This window comes from Chlorocebus sabaeus, chromosome 20 (genome assembly GCF_047675955.1).
Source record: "Chlorocebus sabaeus isolate Y175 chromosome 20, mChlSab1.0.hap1, whole genome shotgun sequence".
Taxonomy (NCBI): Eukaryota; Metazoa; Chordata; class Mammalia; order Primates; family Cercopithecidae; genus Chlorocebus; species Chlorocebus sabaeus.
Window position 1 is genome coordinate 99,570,344 of NC_132923.1, and position 19,921 is coordinate 99,590,264.

At 54.4% G+C, this 19,921-nt stretch overlaps 1 protein-coding gene and 1 long non-coding RNA gene across 6 annotated transcripts in view; one reads left to right on the forward strand and one right to left on the reverse strand.

The window, feature by feature from the left end:
• Positions 1-7,579: 7,579 nt before the first annotated feature.
• ZC3H12A (zinc finger CCCH-type containing 12A) lies at positions 7,580-17,408 on the reverse strand. Of its 2 annotated transcripts, none has more exons than XM_007979374.3 (6): positions 17,286-17,408; positions 16,013-16,496; positions 11,500-11,639; positions 10,098-10,332; positions 9,401-9,507; positions 7,580-9,204 (listed from the first exon to the last, which is right to left on the reverse strand). In XM_007979374.3, exons 2-6 carry the CDS (start codon positions 16,459-16,461, stop codon positions 8,330-8,332), a joined length of 1,806 nt encoding a protein of 601 aa, XP_007977565.3. In that variant the 5' UTR covers positions 16,462-16,496; positions 17,286-17,408; the 3' UTR covers positions 7,580-8,329. The 2 variants fall into 2 exon arrangements, with proteins under 2 accessions (XP_007977565.3, XP_007977564.3); XM_007979373.3 differs by having other exon boundaries at positions 16,013-16,499; positions 17,286-17,382.
• Positions 17,409-17,541: 133 nt separating this feature from the next.
• Positions 17,542-19,921, forward strand: part of LOC119623946 (uncharacterized) — a 346,855-nt gene continuing 344,475 nt past the window's right edge. For all 4 annotated transcript variants that reach the window (XR_005240051.2, XR_005240056.2, XR_005240062.2 and 1 more), the window contains exon 1: positions 17,542-17,777. This is a non-coding gene — a long non-coding RNA (uncharacterized lncRNA). The remainder of the gene's footprint in view (positions 17,778-19,921) is intronic.

Sequence of the window (19,921 nt, forward strand, 5' to 3'; positions counted from 1 at the left end):
TACTGCTCTATTGCACCACTGCACTCCAGCAGCCTGGGCGACAGAGCGAGACTCTGTCTCAAAAAAAAAAAGAATAGTACTGCTCTTAAAAAGATTATTCACGTATTTATGAAGCTGCAGTGCGATGCCTACAGTTTCCTTCCCTCTGAGGAAAGCACACAGCAGACCTTAAAATATTTTTGACTCTCATAGTTTGACATTGTTAGAGATAGAATGGTACTGCTCTTAAAAATATTATTTATGTATTTTATTCATTCATTCATTTATTTATTGACAGGATCTCGCTCTGTTTCCCAGGCTGGAGTGCAGTGGCCTGATCAAAGTTCACTGCAGCCTCGAACTTCTGGGCTCAAGCCATCTTCCTGCTTCAGCCACCCTAGTACCTGGGACTAAAGGTGCATGCCACCATGCCCAGCTAATTTAAAACATTTTTATTTTGTAATGATGGGTTCTTGCTATGTTGCCCAGGCTGGTCTCAGACTTCTGGCCTTAAGCAGTCCTCCTGCCTTGGCCTCCCAAAGTGCTGGGATTATAGGCATCAAGTGATTCTCCTGCCTCAGCCTCCCCAGTAGCTGGGACTACAGGCATGCGCCACCATGCCCATCTAAGCTCTTTGTAGTTTTAGTAGAGATGGGGTTTTGCCATGATGGGCAGGCTGGTCTTGAATTCCTGACCTCAGGTAATCCACCCACCTCAGCCTCCCAAAGTGCTGGGATTACAGGCGTGAACCATGGCATCTGACAATATAGAGTATTCTTGACATCTTGACCTGTGCAGTAAATAAGGTAATTAAAATGAATGATAAATAGTCTAAGCTTGAAAGTTAAAGAGCCTAAGCTTGAAACACTCTGTGACTTAGTTTTTGCATTTATTCTGTCTTCTGTGCCCCGCCCCCCGAGCCTTACTCCAAATTAATGAGGCATTATTTTATTTATTTATTTTTTTGAGACGGAGTCTCGCTCTGTCATGCAGGCTAGAGTGCAGTGGCACGATTTTGGCTCACTGCAACCTCCGCTTCCCGGGTTCAAGCGATTCTTCCGCCTCAACCTCTCGAGTAGCAGGGACTACAGGCACGAGCTACCATGCCCAGCTAATTTTTGTATTTGTAATAGAGACGGGGTTTCACATATTGGCCAGGCTGGTCTCGAACTCCTGAGCTCGTAATCCACCTGCCTCGGCCTCCCAAAGTGCTGGGATTACAGGCATGAGCCACCGCACCCAGCCTAATGAGGCATTATTGCTTAAAAAATTCACATCAAGCTGGGTGTGGTGATATGCACCTTTAGTCCCAGCTGCTTGGGAGGCTGAGAGGCTGCAGGATTGCTTGAAGCCAGGAGTTCAAGGCTACAGTGCGCTATGATCATGCCTGTGAATGGCCACTTAACTTCAGCCTGAGTAGCATAGCAAGACACTGTCTCTAAAAACAACAGAAAATTGACATCTGAAACCCTGACTACAGGAGCACTATACTGGTTTATGTGAAGTGTGGGGAGAGAGCAGGATTGTGCTTCTTTGTACACATTTGCTTCTCCCAGGATAGTGTCATAGCGCCTAGGGAGGTGATGTGTGTGTCAGATACAGTGATAGTGAAAAGAAGGGATTGGAATTTTCATACCTGTGTCTGTCTAAATGAGCGTTATCATGTCTGAATTGTCTAAGTGATAAGCTTCATGATTTGAAACAGTTTTCACTTTGAAAAATTGCTTCTATGGATTAAAAGTTGTCACCACTCAAGTAGGCTGTGGTTGGAGTCGATGCTGATTCTCACTTAGGGCAGTGGCCTCCAAGGGGAAGAGGGTGCACAGGATGGCTGGGTTGGGGAGGGAAGAAAAGATTAGGCCTTTGGTTTATATTCACTTTCAGGCTCAGCCTTATTTAGTTTCTCACTTTGAATGTATTATATATATACATCAGTATTAGTTCATTAGTACATGTAGGTCATTAATTTATAAATAAAAGGTTGAACTACAAGAAACTGCTGATAATCGTTTTTGATCTGTTAAAGTGGCAGTTATCATAGTTTAACAGGGTATACATGTTGGGGATGTATATGCTTCGAGTTTTTACCGTTTGTGTACAGAAAATAAACTTTGGAGACCCCTAGCCCCCTCCTCAGCTCCCAACCCCCACCCCGATAACTTATAACTATATCCTAGGTGTGGGGATGGGAAGATTTTAAAGTATCTTATTAATTTGAATACATGTGTCTTAGTCTGTTTGAGCTGCTATAACAAAAATATAAACTAAATGGCTTATAAACAACAAACATTTCTTACAGTTCTGGAGACTAGGAAGTCCAAGATCAAGGCACCAGCAACAGCCAGTGTCTGGTGAAGGTGTGCTTTCTGGTTCACAGACGGTGCCTTCTAGCTGTGTCCTCACATGGTGGAAGGAGAACAAGCTCCTTCAAGCCTCTTTTTAAAAACATTTTTGAGACGTGGTCTCACTTTGTTGCCCAGGCTAGGGTCCAGGGGCGCAATCACAGCTCACTGCAGACTCAACTTCCCAGGCTCAAGTGACCCTCTCACCTCCGCCTCCCAGTTAGCTGGGATTACAGTCTGTGTCACCACACCTGGCTAGCTTTTTTTTTTTTTTTTTTAATGTTTTGTAGGCAGGGTCTTGGTATGTTGCCCAGGCTGGTTTTAAACTCCTGGGCTCAAATGACCCTCCTTGCCTTGGCCACCCAAAGTGCCGGGATTCTAGATGTGAGCCACCAGGCCTGGCCTCAGGGCTCTTTTATTTATTTTTATTTTTTTAGAGACAGGGTCTCACTTTGTTGCGCAGTCTGGTCTTAAACTCCTGGGCTCAAGTCATCCTTTTGCCTCAGCCTCCCAAAATGCAAGGATTACAGGAGTGAGCCACCACACCTGACTCCTCAGGCCTGTTTTATAAGGACACTGATCCCATTTTTGAGCATTCTGTCCTCATGATTTAAGCACCCCAAAGCCACTTCTCTTAATTCCATCACTTTGGGGGTTAGTATTTCAACCTATGAATTTTGGGGGGACATAAACATTCAGACTGTAGCAACATGCAAATAGCATGTGCCCAAATGGCACTGAAGTATATTCAGGGTAAAGGAAGTGTTCCTGTCCCTCAGCTGTCAGTTCCCCTTCCCAGAGGCAACCCCAGAGTTCCATTGTGTCCTTCCCGAAGACCTTTGTACATGTATGAGCAGTATGCACGCATGCATGCGTCTGTTCACAGAAATGGTAGCATGCTGTTCTCTCCTTGCTTTTTTCATCTAGCAATCTAGCACAGAAAACGTTCCACATGTACAACTGCCTCGTTATTTTTATTGGCTACTTTATATTCCATTGCGTGTGTATACCAAAGTTTACTTAATCAGTCCTCTGTTGATTGCATTAATATTGTTTCTCATCGTTTGCTGTTTCAGACAGTGTCAGAGTGAATAGCCCTAGATGCATCATTTTCCAAGTAAGAGTACCTGTAGGATAAATTTTCAGCAGTGAGGCCAGGCATGCTGGCTAATGCCTGTAATCCCAGCACTTTGGGAGGCCAAGGCAGGAGGATGGTGAGAGGCCATGGTGGGAGGATTGCTTGAGCCCAAGAGTTCAAGACTAGCCTGGGCCACAAAGTAAGACCCTGTTTCTACAAGAAATAAATTAGCCAGGTGCTGTGGTGTGGGAGGATTGCTTAAGCCCTGGAAGTCGAGGCAGCAATCAGCTGTGATCATGCCACTGCACTCCAGTCTGGATGACAGAGTGACTTTGTCTCCAGAAAAAGAAGATTCCTTGAAAAAAACAAACATAAAAAAATAGCTGGGCGTGTTGGCTCATGACTAAAATCCCAGCACCTTGGGAGGCTGTGGCAGGCGGATTTGCTTTGAGCCCGGGAGTTCAAGACCAGCCTGGGTAACATGGTGAAACCATATCTCTACAAAAATACCAAAAGATCACCCAGGCATAGTGGCACATGCCTGTAGTGCCAGCTACTCGGGAGGCTGAGGTGGGGGAATCACCTGAGCCCGGGAAGTCGAGGCTGCAGTGAGCTGTGATTATGCCACTGCACTCTAGCCTGGAAGATGGAGTAAGGCCCTGTCTCGAAAAAAAAGAATGTTTATATTTTTTTCTCCTTTCCTTTTTATTCCTTCAGTTCCTGAGAGTTTTTCTTGGGATATTTGTTACCTGGAACAGTTGGAACTTTCTAGAACTTTACACTTTGTAGAAGGCATGACAGTGACCTCTGGTGTTTCTTTCCAGGACGGAGCTGCAAATGCCATTAAGAATTCCCTGTTTTTGTCTTAGCACTTTACTTCCCATGTTAGTCTCCTTAAATTATTGTTTTCAGATCCTGCTGGAAGATCTTTGTCTCTAGGCCCTTCATTTCCAGGCCAGAGCTGGTAGGCAGGCCCCGGTTCCATAGGCAGCAGTATCAGGAAGCGCCAGCAGGTGGCAGGCACGGCTCCACAAGCAGCCTGGGAGCAGCCAGAGTTAGAGCCTTTATACCATTCCCAGTGACTTGACCTCCCAGCAATGTGCCCAACTTAGTGTGGGGTGGGGCGCCTGGTCCTTTCCTCCCACCTCGTTTTGCTGACATTTCTTAAATGGATGAGCAGTTTAGATCACCAGCAGCTGCCTTGAGAGGAGCTTAATGAGGCCACACCTCAGGATGACAGCCTGGGGCCTCCTCCCCTTCAGGAACTAGCCGGAAGGATTTACATGCCATGGCCTGGGATGGCTTGGGTTTCCTTAGTTGTAGGGCCCAACTTCCTGCCTCTTTCAGCCAAATCTCCCACACCCTTCCCATGAACTGGGAGGTCCCCAGAACAGGCCCTTGCCACCCTCTACTCCACCCACTCTGCTATAGTCCAAGAAAAAAAAAAGCCAGAGGCTTGAGAAACCCTGGGACAAAAGTGCTAGGGTCCTTGGGCTGCCTTCTTTTGGGGAAGTGTCTCTAGGGACCAGCTGGGCCCAGGACTCAGGATGATTGCATCACCTCCTTCCCTGCAGCTCCTAGATATATGCCCCCCAAGTCCCACTTTCTCTGCTGCTCACTCACTCTTGTCTTGGGAGAGTCCTGCCCAGCACTTCCCTCAGGGATGGGGTCTTTCCCTTTTGTGTACAGAAGACAAATGCTGACTTTTCCAGGAGGCATGGGGAAGGGAGGGCCGAGAACTTTGTTGGGGGAAGAGGAGGGAAGTGGCAGCTGCAGTGAGGAGTACTGGCCCCTTCCCAGACACCACCTGTCCCCCACCTGCAGGAGACTACAACGATGGGGGGTATGAGCAGCACTGCGGGGATTGGAGAAGGGGATTGGAGAGCTGCTCCCCTGGACCTCTAAAGTTCTGCTCCTAGTTTAGGTCCCAGGTCTTTAGGGACTGCTGAGTTTTTCCCCCACTCTACAGAAGCGGGAGGGGGACTGGGCTGGGACATCCAGAGCAGGGATCTTTCATCCCATTGTGGGCTCGTTTGCTCTCTGCTAGTGAGGCTGGAGGTTTTCTGAGGACAGATTGGCCATAGTCACCCTGGCTTCACTCCAAGAGGGGTTAACCCATGTGTGCGAGACAGAACTCACAATGAAACTCAGGGTTCGGCCCCCACTGGTGAGAGCCCAAGGGCAAGGTGGGGGGCCTGCGGGGGTGTAGGGGAGGGCAGGCAGGAGACTGTCCTCTGGGAGCTCCCCGGGATCATTTCCCAATAGTGCCGGAATTTGCATATTCACTGGTTTCCCCATCAGCTTCTGGCTCCTGGAACCAGGAAAACAAGAGGAGGAAAGAGCAACTGGGGCAGCTCCCCAGAGTTTGATCTCTTCTAGCACGCACAAGTCACATTCCATCCCTGTCCCCCTCTCCGAGGGAAGCTGCCTCTGAAGAGGCAGGAAGCTGAGGCTCTGAGAGAGAAGTGGGTTGCCCAGGGCTGCATCGCTAGTGATGGGTGCTTCAATTCAGGGCCCCTCCCTCCCCTCCTTTCACAGGAACTGAGTTATTCTCCTCTCAAATCTAGAAAGAGGCAAGGACCATCATATCCCTTTTACAGGTGGGGAGACTGAGGCTCTGTGAGCAAATACTACCTACCTAAGCTGCTTGAATGGGCAGTGGAGCAGGAGGTGATGGGGAGAACTTTGGAGTTAGAGCCGAAGTCGTGGGAAAGAAACAGAAACAGCTGGGGCACTGGGCCTGGTAGCCTCAGAGTCACTCTGCCTGGCAGACTAAGAGGCCTGCATCTAAGCCTGCCTGGAAAGCACAGGATGCAAGCTCAGACCAGCAGGGCATGGAACTGACCAGTCCTCCCCAGATCCCGCAGGCACATGCCACGTGGGCTCTGCCACCCTTACTGGTGCCTATCAGTGAACCAGCAGGGCCAGACTCAACCTCCAGGCACGGCACAGCCAGCCAGGACCTGCTACCCACTGCCCGTCCCTCCCCACACACAGCAGAAGCAGCAAATGGCCCAGAGTTCAGCTCTGGTCAAGAAGGAAGTAAGCAAGTATGAACTCCCAAGGCTCTGGCCAGCTGGCAGCTGGGATGGGAAGAGGGGTGAGAACACTCTGTTTCTTCCAGGCAGCCTAAAGCTCCACTGTGGTGTGCAGAGACAGAGGGGGCTTGGCAGGTGGGGTTGCTGGGCATCTGCTGCTGACCAGGTAGGTAGGGTGGTCCTTTCAGCTGCTATGCTGGAGGGATTCCTCTTTTTTTTTTTTTGTTTTTGAGACAGGGTCTCACTTTGTTACCCAGGCTGGAGCATAGTGGTACAATCATGGCTCACTGCAGTCTCTGCCTCCTGAGGTTCAAGTGATCCTCCTACATAGCCCAAGAAGCTGGGACTACAGGTGTATGCCATCACGCCCAGCCAATTTTGTATATTTTGTAGAGATAGACTTTTCCTGTGTTGGCCAGGATGGTCTCGAACTCCTGAGCTCAAGCAGTCCGCCCACCTTGGCTTCCAAGTGTTAGGATTACAGGCGTGAGCCAACATGCCTGGCCTGGAAGGATTCCTTTGTGGATGTTGAAACCTAGGAGAGTTATGAGGGGTGGGGCTGAGGGTATCTTTACCTCCCCGAACCCTGCAGGGCCCTGGGTTGCTGCAAACTAGTGTGCAGACCCACCCTTCCTGTCCCCCCCTGGTTTGGGGACCAGAACCAGGACTCAAGGCCCCAGTCTGTCCTTGCTCTGTGGGGCCTTGGGCAAGTCACTCAGCATTGCCAAGTGGCTGATAATGAACTGGACAGTCTGGTATTTTAGTTTCCTGTCCCACAAAACAAACAGAAGCCCAAGTATATTGTAAATAAGATTTCTTTTTGCAGATAAAACTAGACTCCAAGCCCTTTTACACTTTTGCAGCCTAACTGCCCCCTGCAGCCGCCTGCCCACTCGTGTGTCCATGGGCCCCTCCTAACAAGGCCCAGACCAAGGCCTCGAGAAAGATGCCCCATCCCCAAGGGGCTAAGCATTCCTGGTGAATGTTAGAAATCTTCCTTCCAGAGAAGGGTCAGGGAGCTGGTGTGGAAGGGCTTCCTCCTGGGGTGAAGGAGGTCAGGGTGCACACCTGCTGGCCTTTCCTCACCCAGAGGCCAGCCCAACGCCCTGAGCGTAACAAAGACAATCGCCTCTTGAAAGGGCTCGCATTGATTGTACTTTATTGATGTATTACAGGAGGTAAGGACTTTCTGCTTAAAATATTTAAAATTTACATGTGTACACATACACATGTTCCCCCACCTGTGGGGAAGGGCGAGATGACTCTGAATAGAGGATGGAGGAGGAGAAGAGAGTAGACAGAGGGTCCTTGACCCCTACAGGGGCAGTGGGATAAGGAACAGAGTGGGGCAGAAGGTAGGTTACTAAGAAGCATCTTGCTTACTGACATGAAGCCACGTGCCCAGCGAGAGCACGGATGAGGCCTCATAGGCGTAGAGGAGGCCCTTGGAGGGCGGGCACACAGTGCCCAACTAGCCAGCCAAGGCCAACGTCCCAGAGGTAGGGCGGAAGTGGGGTGGCGTGCACAGGGCACCCAGCCCAGGCCTCTGCTGCCCCCACCTCTCTCCCCACCCTCCGAGAGAAAAGACGGTTTGGGCCTCAGCCATGGACTGACGCCGTTACCGGCAGCGTCTCCTTAAACTACAGAGATACAATGTGTATCAACAGGGTGATCGTTTCTGACCCACTCAGGCAGACAGCTAGAGGTGCTGCATGGGTCAGAACCAATCCTACAGTATCTTTGGTTTGTGGGTTTCCTTCCCAACTTGAATCCTCCCTCTGTCCAGTCTCCGGGGTGGGCCTCAGGGCTGGGAATGGGCTGCTCGATGGCCCAAGGCCCAGTCTGACAGCCCATGGAGGCTGGGGGTGCTGCCCTCGCCAGCCACGGGCAGCTTACTCACTGGGGTGCTGGGACTTGTAAGAGAGGATCTCGGCAGCCAGCTGCTGGGGGTCCAGGAGCTGCGGGAAGCGCCCCATCACGGCCTCCACCAGGTGCGGGGGAAACACACCACACAGCTTGGTATACATGCTGGCCTGCTCCTTGGCCAGGCTGCCTGCCCTGCCCCAGGGGCTCCTGCCAGCCCCTGGGCTCTGCACTGGGGGCTCTTGAAGGACTGGTGTGGGTGGGGGCAGTGGGTACGGTTCAGACCAGTATTCTCGAGGCGGAAAGGCAGGGGGCGGAGGTGGGTAGTCGGCAGGGACACTGAAGTGGCCAGCACCCATGGCCCGGCCAAAGGCAGAGAAGGCCGCAGTGGCTGGGAGCTCAGATCCATAGGGACTGTAGCCCGTGTAAGGGGCTCGGCGTGGGCCCGGCTCACCAGGGCCACCTCCTCGAACCCCCCACAGTTCCGACATCTGGCTCTCCAGGGAGCCAATGCCTGAGTCCAGGCAATCCTGGGAGACGTACGGGAGTGAGTCCAGAGTCTGTGGGAGCCAGTCCGTGGGCCCGAAGCTGCTGCCACTGCCCCCGCTAGGTGGGAGGCTCCTGCCTGATGGGCCATAGGTCTGTGTTAGACCCTCCTGGCGGGGCCCTGGGGATCCCTGGGCCCCCAGCTTCTTCCCATCCAGGCTGCACTGCTCACTCTCTGTTAGCAGAGAACTGGACTGGGATGAAGGTGAAGGCCGCCGGCCACTTTTGTCCTTGCTCGGGGCCCTGGGGGGTGAGAGGAGAGCATTGGCTCGGAGCTCATCTGCCACAGAGCGCTGGGGGCAGCTTGGCCGCTCTGGGTGGAAAAATCGGCACTTGATCCCGTAGGTGCATTTCCTCCCTGGAAGAGGAATCAAGAGGGACTCTAAGCAGAGGCACTTCAGAACCAGGGTTGAGAGCAGGGAAGGGGTGGCACAGGAAATGGAGTTGGGTGGTCCAATGGTAGAGGTTCCCAAGAGGAAAACAGGGCACAGGCAGACAGGTGAGAGGAAGGGCAGGAGTGAGGAGGGCCGGGGAGGGCAGGCTGGGTTCCGTACCATAGGGACACGGCTGCTTCCTGTGCTCCAAAGTGAGTGGCTTCTTACGCAGGAAGTTGTCCAGGCTGGGCCCGTGCCGGCCCAGTGGGTCATCGGGAGGCATAAACCTGCAGAGGGTGCAAAGAACTCTCTGGAGGTGGGAGCCATGCAGGGACTTCTAATTGCTGAGAAGGGGCCGATGGCAAGCCTTGCTGGGAAGAATAGGAGAGCGACACCTAAAACGGGGGCCTGTCCAGGACCCCCTAAAACTGCTCTCTGGGTGGGATCATACTAAGGGAGGAGAAAGGGATCCCCGGTCTAGAGGGCCATAGCTCATGGGCACCTTTAGGGGAACTCTCTCTGAGGTTGTCAGGGGGATGGCAGCCTGCACCCACTGGCCCATGGCCTCTGCTCGAGAGATGCCATGTTGGTTCGTAGAGAGGCCACCTGGAACCCCAACCACATCCCCTCATAAGTGCTAGGGCTCTATCTCCCAAATTAGCCACTCTCTCCACCCCACAGCCTGCCTGGTCCTGGTCTGATTTTGCCTATGTGGTGAGCTGTCCGTCTCACTCTCAAAGCTGCCTGGAGCGAAGACCACAACCTCCCATGGCTGCAGGGCCCCGCAGAGCCCAGCCCCCAGCTCCACCCCTGCCAAGGGCATCTCTGGCTTCCCCTGTGGACCCCAAGTCCATCAGGGTCTCTGGGAGGAACATACTTGTCATTGACGAAGGAGTACATGAGCAGCCGCTCCTCAATGAAGCGCTTCCACTCCTGCCGCTCGCCCTGGAGGTCACGGTAGGTGTCGTTGGAAACCACGATCCCATCAGATTCGTAGGCCAGCTTCACGATGAATCTATCGTCATAGCACACCACCCGCTTGCCACCCACGCGCCGCGATGGTGTGAACACCAGGATCTTCTTCTTCTCCAGTTCCCACAGGATGTGCTGGTCTGGGAGGTGACGGGCACACACAGGTCAGGGCCCAGCAGGACCCAGAGCCAGGCCTACAGGGCTCCCTAACCTGCTGGTGGCCATACACAGGAGCTGTTAACGCCAAGGTCACGGGGGCAAGAACTAGCTCTGCCGAGGCCTCTTCCACACCCCAGCCCCTCCCTTGGCCCGCCACAGTTTGCTGCCTGAAGACCAAGAACATCTGAGCACAGGTGGCAGGGCCTGCACAGCAAAGGCTCCAAGCACAGAGCTGGCCTTGCTCCTTTTCTCCCTCTGGACATCAGGCCTGTTCAAGCCAGATGTGGTCTTGGCTTTGGCTTTCATCCAGCCTGTTCTGAGGGGTCTGTGAATGAGCCCCAGCTTGCTCTGGGGTGGGAGAAGTATTTTGGCTCTGTCCCTTGCATTGCCAGGACAAGGTCGCTAAATCCCATGGTGGGGAAAGGTCAGGCCACTCACCATGCCCCCCACCTGGGGAGCTGCTGGGACCACAGGGACACAGATGTGAGCAAGTGGAAAGGGCCCCTCTTCCTGGAGCCTGCAGTCCCAGACAGCCTGCCCCCAGATCTCAAGACTTCTAGAGAAACTGATTCAGTTTTTACCTCCAAAAGCTGGGGGCTCTTACAAAAACAGTGGTAACAGCTAACATACACTGAGCGTCTACCACGTGCCAGGTACTCTTCTCAGCACTTAACCATGTGTTAACTTATACAATCTCATGAGGAAGGCGCTGCTGTCAACACCCCCCGCTGACACTGACCCCAGGTTTCAGATGAGGAGCACGTGGAGCGGGGCTAACAGAGATCCCTGCCCAGGCCAGGGCGCCAGGAGGGGACAGAGCCAGGATTCCAACTCTGGTTGTCTTGACTCAGAGCCCACAGGCTTAACCACTATGTGGCACTGCCCCTCTACCACTGGGGAGGTTGAAAGAGCGACCCGCCCACCAGTAGGATGAGGGAGGGGCCCCACATCTGAGGCAGAAGACTAGACAAGGTGACCTCCAATGACCACCGTTCAGAGCAGGTTGCTAAGGACAGAAAAAACTGAGAAAAGAAATGCTGGTCCCTGCTTGAGTTCTAGAAGTTAGGCCACTCTCAGAGGGTCTCTCTTGGGGAGAACCAGGGCTGCTGGGGCAGTAAGACCATCCCACCTCCAGAGGCACCACTCACCTGTGATGGGCACATCAGGCCGAGGCTGCTCCTTCCTCCAGGATGGCACAAACACTGTGATGTCTGTGTGGCCCCGCTCCAGAAACCAGTTCACTGCCAGCAGGATGCCCCGGCAGGAGAAGACCTCCTTGTTCCCATGGCTGGGAGGGAGAGGAGGACAGGGTTAGCCCGCACTGATGGCCAGCCTGCCACCCCCTAGGCCTGAGCAGGAGGAGGGGGGCTGTCACACCCCACCCCTGCCCTGGCTTTGGTGGTGGTGGTGAGCAGCCCCTTCCCCTTTGGAGTCGCCAGCCCCTTCCCCTTTGGAGTCGCCAGCCCCTTCCTCTTTCCCCAGGGCTCAGGCCCTGGCCCTCTGCAGGTGGGGCCCAAGGCCAAGGCCTCCATTCCCAGTGCCAGTTCCCACAACTCCAGGATGGCCAGGCCCCGCTGGGACTTTCCCTGAGGCTCCATCTCCTGAAAGTGAGGAAGCGCCCAGGAAGCTGGCAGCACTGCTCCCCTCGGTAGGGGAGGGCCAGGCCACTTGCAACACACCTGGGGGTGGGGGAAAGGTGCTGGGAGACTTCTGGTTCCTGCCCCACCCGGGGAGCTGCCGGGACCACAGGGACAGATGTACACATGCACACTGAGTCACCACCCCTCCCTCGACTCTTGCAGCGTGGGTGGGGGCGGGGGAAGCACCGGCTGGGCTGACTGAGGAGAAACCAGATTGTTCCGGATTAAAGTTCAGTCCTCACACACACCTCAGGGACTGGGGCCTGAGAAGGGCAAGGGGAAGGGGCTGGCGACTCCAGCCTTCAGCGTGGGACAGAAAGTGCCAGAGTGGAGCAGGCTCCCTTTTCAGTCTGAAAGTGAAAGGATACTGCTTTTCCTCCCAAGATGGCAATTCCCCCAAATGCCTGTTCACCCCAAGGCTGAAAGACCATCAGGAAGACGCCGGGGGACTCTTAGCAAGGACAGCTGAGTGAGGCATGGGCCCTGCCTTGGTCTCAGACCAGGCCGCGCCCCACCCACAGGTGGCTGCACCCAGAAGGACGCCTGGTGGGGTTCCTGGGCTGCTGCAGCTCTCCGTTCCTCTATCTGAAAATGGGCCCAGCAGTCTGCAGTGTCCTTAAGACGGGTCAGTCAGCACGACAGCTTTCTTGGTGGCTTCAGGCCAAAGATGGCCCTGCAAAGTAGGGGTTCCAACTGGATTTCCTGGGGGATGGAGGACTGGGGCTTGGGGCTCCCAGGTAACACTAAGTGTCATGGAAGAGCTCCTAGGACCAGCAGCCCCACCTCTCACTGCCCCCTCAGTGAACAGCTTAGACTCTCATATTTGGCAAATAAAACAGAATAAATGTTACGCAAAAGAGGCAAGTCCAGGGCCGACCACATCCTGTGGGTGTCTTTAATGGGAGTGGGGGAGGTAAGGGGTGATAGCTGGAGCCTTAAGAGAAGGTAGGGCAGCTGGGGGCCATGGAGGCTGTTTGGGGGCAAGGCTGGGGCACCAGGGTCTGAAGGTCTCTAAATTGTAGGGGAGACAAAGTCCAGCCCAGGGCAGCACTCATCCTCCCCTGGTCCCCCCACCCCTTCTGCCAGCCTGCTTATAAGAAAAGTTCCCATTTGCTGAGAGCTGTGAACCAGGCCCTGTTCTAAGCGCCTAACACTGAATCATCAGCAAGCTTGTGAGGAGGCTACTATACCACCATCATCCCCTTCCCTGTTTTTCAGATGAAAACTGTGGTCCAGAGAAGGCAGCTTAGTCACCAGGGTCACACAGCAGTAACGGTGGAACAGCGATGCAGGCCCAGGACCTGTGCCTATCACCACCCTGTACGTTAATGCTCAGGTAGGTATAAAGGCAGACAGACCCTGATCACAGGGAATGAGCAGGGATTCGCAGGCACCGAGCTCCCACTGGCAGCCAGATATATGGCTTCATTCTTACAGGGCTTGCTATCGTGAAGGAAAGGAAGGCTCTGGGACTTGTCCAAGGTCACCTGGCTAGTGGTAAGAGACAATCAGAACTGGAACCCAGGTCTGGGCCACTCGGTTGCCTTCCTGTCTCTAACAGAAGACCCAGAATTTATTTGGGAGAACAAAGCTCCCAAAATTGAGTTTGAACAAAGTGTGTTATAAGAGACAGGGGTGAACGGGAGAAACAATGCTGGGGGCAAACTCCTGCTCTTCCTTCAAAACACTTATGAGATGTCACTGCCTCTGAGAAGCCTTCCCTGACCTGCCACAATGGGTCAGGTCCCTGGTCTGTGTCTTCACAATGCCCAGTGCTTCCCCCATCACATCACCCCCTTCCCTGGGCCTTCTGCCCTGCCTCTCAAAACTGTGGCAGCTGGGTCACCCCAGGCCCGGCTCCTTCTCTCAGGTATGCAGTGTGCACATGTATCCACCCACCCGCCTCCCTCCAGGCACGTGATCCTAGGCTGGTATCTTGGAGCCTTGGGAACTAATGGGATGCCAGGGCTCCCAGGGCAGTGCACTGCCTCTGGGCATTGAAATCTTGGCTGGGGACAAGTCGGTTCTCAGCAGCCCTAGCACCTGAATATTCCCTCAGCAGATGGAAAAACTGTGATCAGTGGGTGCTATCAGAGCCCTCTTGGTAGAGCACATAAGGCCTGGAGTGCCCCCCTACAGCTAGCTTTAGTCTGTTTCACTGCACTGGAGGAAGCGCTGCTGGCACAGGAAAACCAGACATCCCTGCCCCCACCCCAGTCCTCTTTGCCCATAAGGTGAGGGTCCCCCAGCCTGGCGAAGCAGACACTGATAGGAAGTGTGTGTAGAAGACTCCAGCTAGACTGCTCCTGCCCCAGGACAGAGGGCAGGGCTGGGCCAGCCTCCCCAGGTGAAAAGAAAAGATATGCCTGGGCTGGGCCTGGCAAGTGGAGAAAAATTCCCTTAGAAGGAAACAGAGGTGAATTTCCCCATAATTTGCATATGATGGATGGGGGCTAGCCCGCCTGCCTCTGGGGAGGAGGGTGGCCGGGCAGGAACCGAGCAGCTGAGACAGGAAGTTTGAGGCTGGAATTCCCCTCCTGCCACTACCCCAGCTCAGAAACCCCCGAGGTGGGTGCGTGGCTCTGCTTCTCAGGAGCAGGCTCCTCTGAGCACCCCCCAACATCACAGCCCCTCCTCCTATGTCCCTCCTCCTTCTGGATACAAACACATACCGCACTCGGCTGCTCCCAGGGCTCAGCCACTCCTGGCCCACGCCTCCAGAGGAAGGAGTCACACAGATCCAACCTAGCTCCTAGCCCAGCCACATGAGGCTGGACACTGAGAGGGACCCCCCCCTAATCTCAAAGCACAGGCTGTAACCTGCTGCCTCTTGGCACAGAAACTGGATTTTCTCAGCCTCCCACCCAGGCTCAGCCCAAGTCAGAGAGAGGAAGACTGGCCTGAAGGTGACAGGAGGAGGGAAGAGGCCTCAGCTGCAAGCCTGCTGAGCCGGGCCAGGGCCAGCTGGACAGTGAACTTGTCCCACGGGGGCCACAAATCAGAGAGGGCAGAGGCCAATGTCATGCCCACCTAGGAGCTCCCTCGGGGCAGCCAGAAAAGCAGCCCTTCCCAACCCCGTGTCTGGGGTCTCCCCATCCATGCCAACAGGAACTTTTCCCTGTGAGCCATCCACCCAACACTGACTCATCGGCCTGCCTTGGAGGGAACTGGGAAAAAGTGGGGCCGGAGGGTGGCGCCTGGATTGACAGGAGAAGTCTGGGTTCCCCAAGGTCAGTAGCAGCCCTGGCTTCCCCCTCTGCCCCTACCTCCTCACCCCATTCCTGTGCTTGGCGATGGGGGTGGGAGTCACTGGGGGCTGAGTCCTGGCTCTGGCCCCAGGGAACCTCCAGAGACCAGTCCAGCCCAGGCTGCTTCAGCTGAATCAGTGGGGATCCAAGTCGCAGCTCACCTGAGGCCAGAGTATTAGGCCACCGGCCCACAACCCATGTAAAACTGGACCTAGCCTTGAGGTCACTCTTGGACATAGTCGCTGGACCTGTTTTCGTGGGAGCCTAGGTCTGAGACAAGAAGGCCTCAGAAGCCCAGCCCCTGAAATAACAACAACAACAACAACTGCTTACTACCACTGCCTACTACTACTACTTTGGAACCATCCCCAACGCTTGCTCCTCTCCAGGATCCGCATAACCCCTCCTCACAACACCCACCTGAGGAGATCAGGTTCAGAGGGTGAGTGAGCTGCTGCCCAAGGGTTGGTCCCCTTTACAGCCCTGCCTCACATGACAGGAGAGGAGCGGAGACAGTGCTGGCCTCAGGGAGGGACCCACAGCATAAGGCGAGCTCTGTGGACAGAGGGACCTGGGCTGGAACCCTGCCTCTATCACCAGTAGCGCGACCCTAGGCAAACCTCATAAAAGGCTTTCCCTCCCTCTAGACCAGTCCCTAAGAAGACAGTCACTCCTTCCAGCCCACCAGAGCTGGAGACAGTCATCCTTCCATGTGTCCTGGCCACAGGAGAGATGCGAACCTCATGTGTCTTGGCCACAGAAGTGACACTTACCTCATGGCTACGTTGCTCCCATCGATGACCACTGGTCTCAGGTCACTGCCCTCCTTGTCCTCCTCTGGGAGTGAAGGTTCCAGGTTGGGAGCCTTAGGGGTGCCCCCACCCCGCGGGACTAGAGGGAGCTGAGGGCAGGGGTCCGGTGAGGCCTGGCGTTCCCGTTCGGTGGCCGTCCCGTGTTTCACCAGCTCGCCCAGCACCGTGTTGGTGTCTGCCTGGACGCCCAGCTTCTGTAGGACGCTGTGGATCTCCGAGGATGAATAGCCCAGCTTCCGGAAGAAATCCACCTTCATCTGCAGTTCCACCGCTGAGGCGTCCTCAGCTGCCGGCTCTTGGGCTGACCTGGGGGTGCCCTGACGGCTGTGGCTATGGCTGTCCTCAAATTCCCACAGACTCATGGTGGGGCTGGCTTCCAGGACAGGCTTCTCTCCACAGGGGCCACTCATAGCTCAGACTCCTGGAAGGCACCACGCCACAGCTCCTACTGAACAACCAACAGGGTTAGGGACAGGGAATAGCGCTCTCTCCCACCCTCCCTCCCATCACCACACCCAGCAGATGAGGGATGGGTGGCACTACACACTACATCATGTTATTAGTTCAGGTTGTCCTCTCAAAAGCTCTCCCAGCTAGGCATTCCCATTCCCATTCTATAAAGGGAGAAACTGACGCACAGACATTAAAAACTTGATCAAGGTCATCCAGCTGTTAGCTGGTGGCTCGAAGATCGGAACTTAGTCTGAACTAAGACTGGAACTGCCCCAGCTGGAAAGACTCGAATCCCCACGCCAACCCAGGGGGCCCAGAAGGCGGGACGGGGTTCTCAGATGGAATCTTGGGGTTGGAAGTGCGTTGCGAGGCCCGGGGCTTCCCCACTGAGGCCATCGCTTTCGCCCACCCGTCCAGCACTCAGAGCTCAGGCCTAAGCAGGGCAAGGCCCGTGGCCGGACTCCCGGAGCCGGGGAGGGCAAGTTTCCGGGGTGACCCGCGGGGAGAAAAGTTGCTGGGAAACTCTGGTTGGCTGCCGGGAGCTGGTGACGCCGAGGCTGTCCCGGCCCGAGACCCGAGCCCGCTCGGCCCCCGATCCGGACCCTGGTGCTCTTCTCCGGCTCTCTCAACTTGGGCTAAGTTGGAGGGTACTGAGGCCCGGCGGGCTGGATAACAGGACCCCGCCCTTCCCCTCCCCTCCCCTCCCCTCGGCTCGGCTCGGACCCCGCCGGAGCGCTCCCTGCCGCCTCCCCGCCGAGGCCCGCGCCCCGCCGCGCCTCACCCCGCCGAGCGCCAGCCGCGGCCGGCGGCATCTCCATGGGGCCGAATCCCGGGGGCAAGGCCAGCGGCTCCTTTATATGGGGCGGCGCGCGGGCAGGTGGTGGTGAAGCGCTGACGCGGAAGCGGGCAAGGGGCGGGGCCGTCCGGAACCGCCCTGGGGGCGGAGCTTCGAGTCCCTTCCTGCTCCGCCCCTCGCGTCGCGGCCCCGCCCCCGCGGCCGCTGCGCGCCGGACGGGGCCAACCAGGGCGTCAGGGTCCTGGGGACGTCGCCTCAAGGCCGCGGTGGCGATGAGCTCCGAGCTGGACACTGAGCGGCCCGAACGCGCAAGATAAGCACGGACTGAACCAGGTACACGCACCTGCCGGGGACGCACTGACCGAGGTGCTGACGGCGGTACCAGGACAAGTAAAGCCGCGAACACTCGGACCTAAGAACTTGACAGGTACACCCTGCCTGATGAAGCTACGGCCAGGTGCGCATCGAGTGAATCAGGTACACAGAGGTTGGTCCACGCACCTTGGAGGCAGGTCCATGGTTATAAAGACAGGTACATCCAGACAGGCCCTTTCCAGATGGAGTCAGGCCCCCTCAAGACACACTGTGCTTGAAGCCGTCACACAGAGGTGGGCCACCCCCAGGGACAGGTACACTTTTCCTGAAATCTGTACCTTACTAGGACCGAAAGGCAGGTTCAACCAGCAGATGCACAATGACCGAGGCAGAAAACCAGGCAAAAGAGGGCCATTTACCCCAATCACCACGTGAGTGTCCACACAATAATTCTGTCACCCACACCGCAGAACTCATTGACCGCCCCCACTGGAGGAACACCCTTGCTCCGTGAAGATGCTTTTAGTTTCCCAGGTCACACCTGATTTCTCGCATGAGCACAGCACTTTACTGTAGCTACTCGCGGGCTTACAGACAGAGGTCATTATGCTGATGTTACCCTTGAGAAATTCTGCAAAGGCTAAACTGCCCCAGCTGGAAAGACTCGAACCAGGATGGAGAGCTCCTATTCTAGTGCTCCTATTATTTGCCGTTTTGTGAACCACGGGTGATTGAGGGCAGAGGGGAGCCTAGCTTCCAGTGTGTGTGTGTGTGTGTGTGTGTGTGTGTGAGAGCGAGAGAAAACACAGGGCCCACACGCTGGAGGACAGAGCCGCATGCCATCAGTGCTTACCATGTGCCAGTCCTTTCTTACATTCTCTCTACTTCATCATAGGCATGTGTCCTATAAGTGCTAGTGTTATAGTAAATACTTTTAGACACAACTGTACATGTACAGCTTAAAGGATAATAGTAATAATTTAAAAAGCCATATATCCATCACTTAAAAAATAGACCAGTGCCAGTACCTTGAGGCCTTCTGGGTGCCACCATCACAGCCTTCCCCCGACATCCTGAAGAACTAGTTTCCTGAATTTTAATTGTGCTAGTCATTCTCTTGCTTTTCTTGTAGTTTTACCACCTTTGTATGCATCCCTAAATGGGATATTGTATAGTTTTGCTATTTTTTACTTTGTGTAAATGGAATCATTCCATAATTATGTGACTTCCTTTTTCATATAGGATTATATTTTCAAAAATCCATTTTGATTGCCTGCATACCTGTAATTTATTTTACTACTGAATAGTGTCCCGTTTTATGAATATACCACTGGTTACTTATTCATTCACGTGTTGTTGGATGTTGTTTCTAGGATTTTTTTTCTATTACAAAGACTGTGCTTTGGATATTCTTGTATGTATCTTAATGGAATTGTACAGCGGAGGAAATGCATGTTCAGAGATTCAGAAAGGTGAAGTCACTTGCTCAGGTTCTGGGGGCTGGTGGAGCTGGAACTCATGTAGCTCTCTCCAAGGCAGTCCATCTCCCCATCCACACCTGCTTGTTCAGGAGGCCACCAAAGACCTCAGGGAGGCAGGCATGTGTGTCTCTAGCTGGGCCCTGAGGCTGTTCCTCTGGGCTTGCCTGCCCCTACCTAGCCGTGTTCCTGCTTTGTTGTCTGGTCATCTTTGAAGACCCCAAAGTGTTCCCTTCTCTGTGCCCCCCCAGGCACAGCAGCTCCAGGGGCTTGGCAACCTGAGGAGAGAGGAAACACAAGGCCCCCTGCCACGTACAGCTCACATCCCTTGCTGGGCACCTCACATGCTTGCTGTCACTATAGCTGAGTACAGTGCTGGCTGCACCCCTAACCTCACAAAAGCCCCTTTTACAAATGAGAAGAGCTCAGTTATGTTAAGCATTTATTTGCTATAGTAACTACTTTTACGATAGTAAAAATATTAAGTGATGTGTCCAGGTTAATAATGATAATGACAATACTAATCAATCACGGAGATAATGCCTCCCATTTATAGAGTGCTCACTGGGTGGTAGGCACAGGCCAGTGCCTTGCAGACACTTTCGGGCCTCTGCTCTGCTTCTTCTTTGGTTCAGAGTATCCTTCCCTCCCTGCCACCCAGCTGCTTGCTGGCCAGTTCCGTTCATCATTTGGATGATGTCACGTCCTCTGTGAGGCCAGCCAAGACTCCTTTGATGCTGGTTGTACCCTCCTAAGTGTCCCCACAACACCCTGCCTATATCCCAATGTGTTAGGTTGTCTTTGCCAGCCTGGGACCTCCTCTGGAGC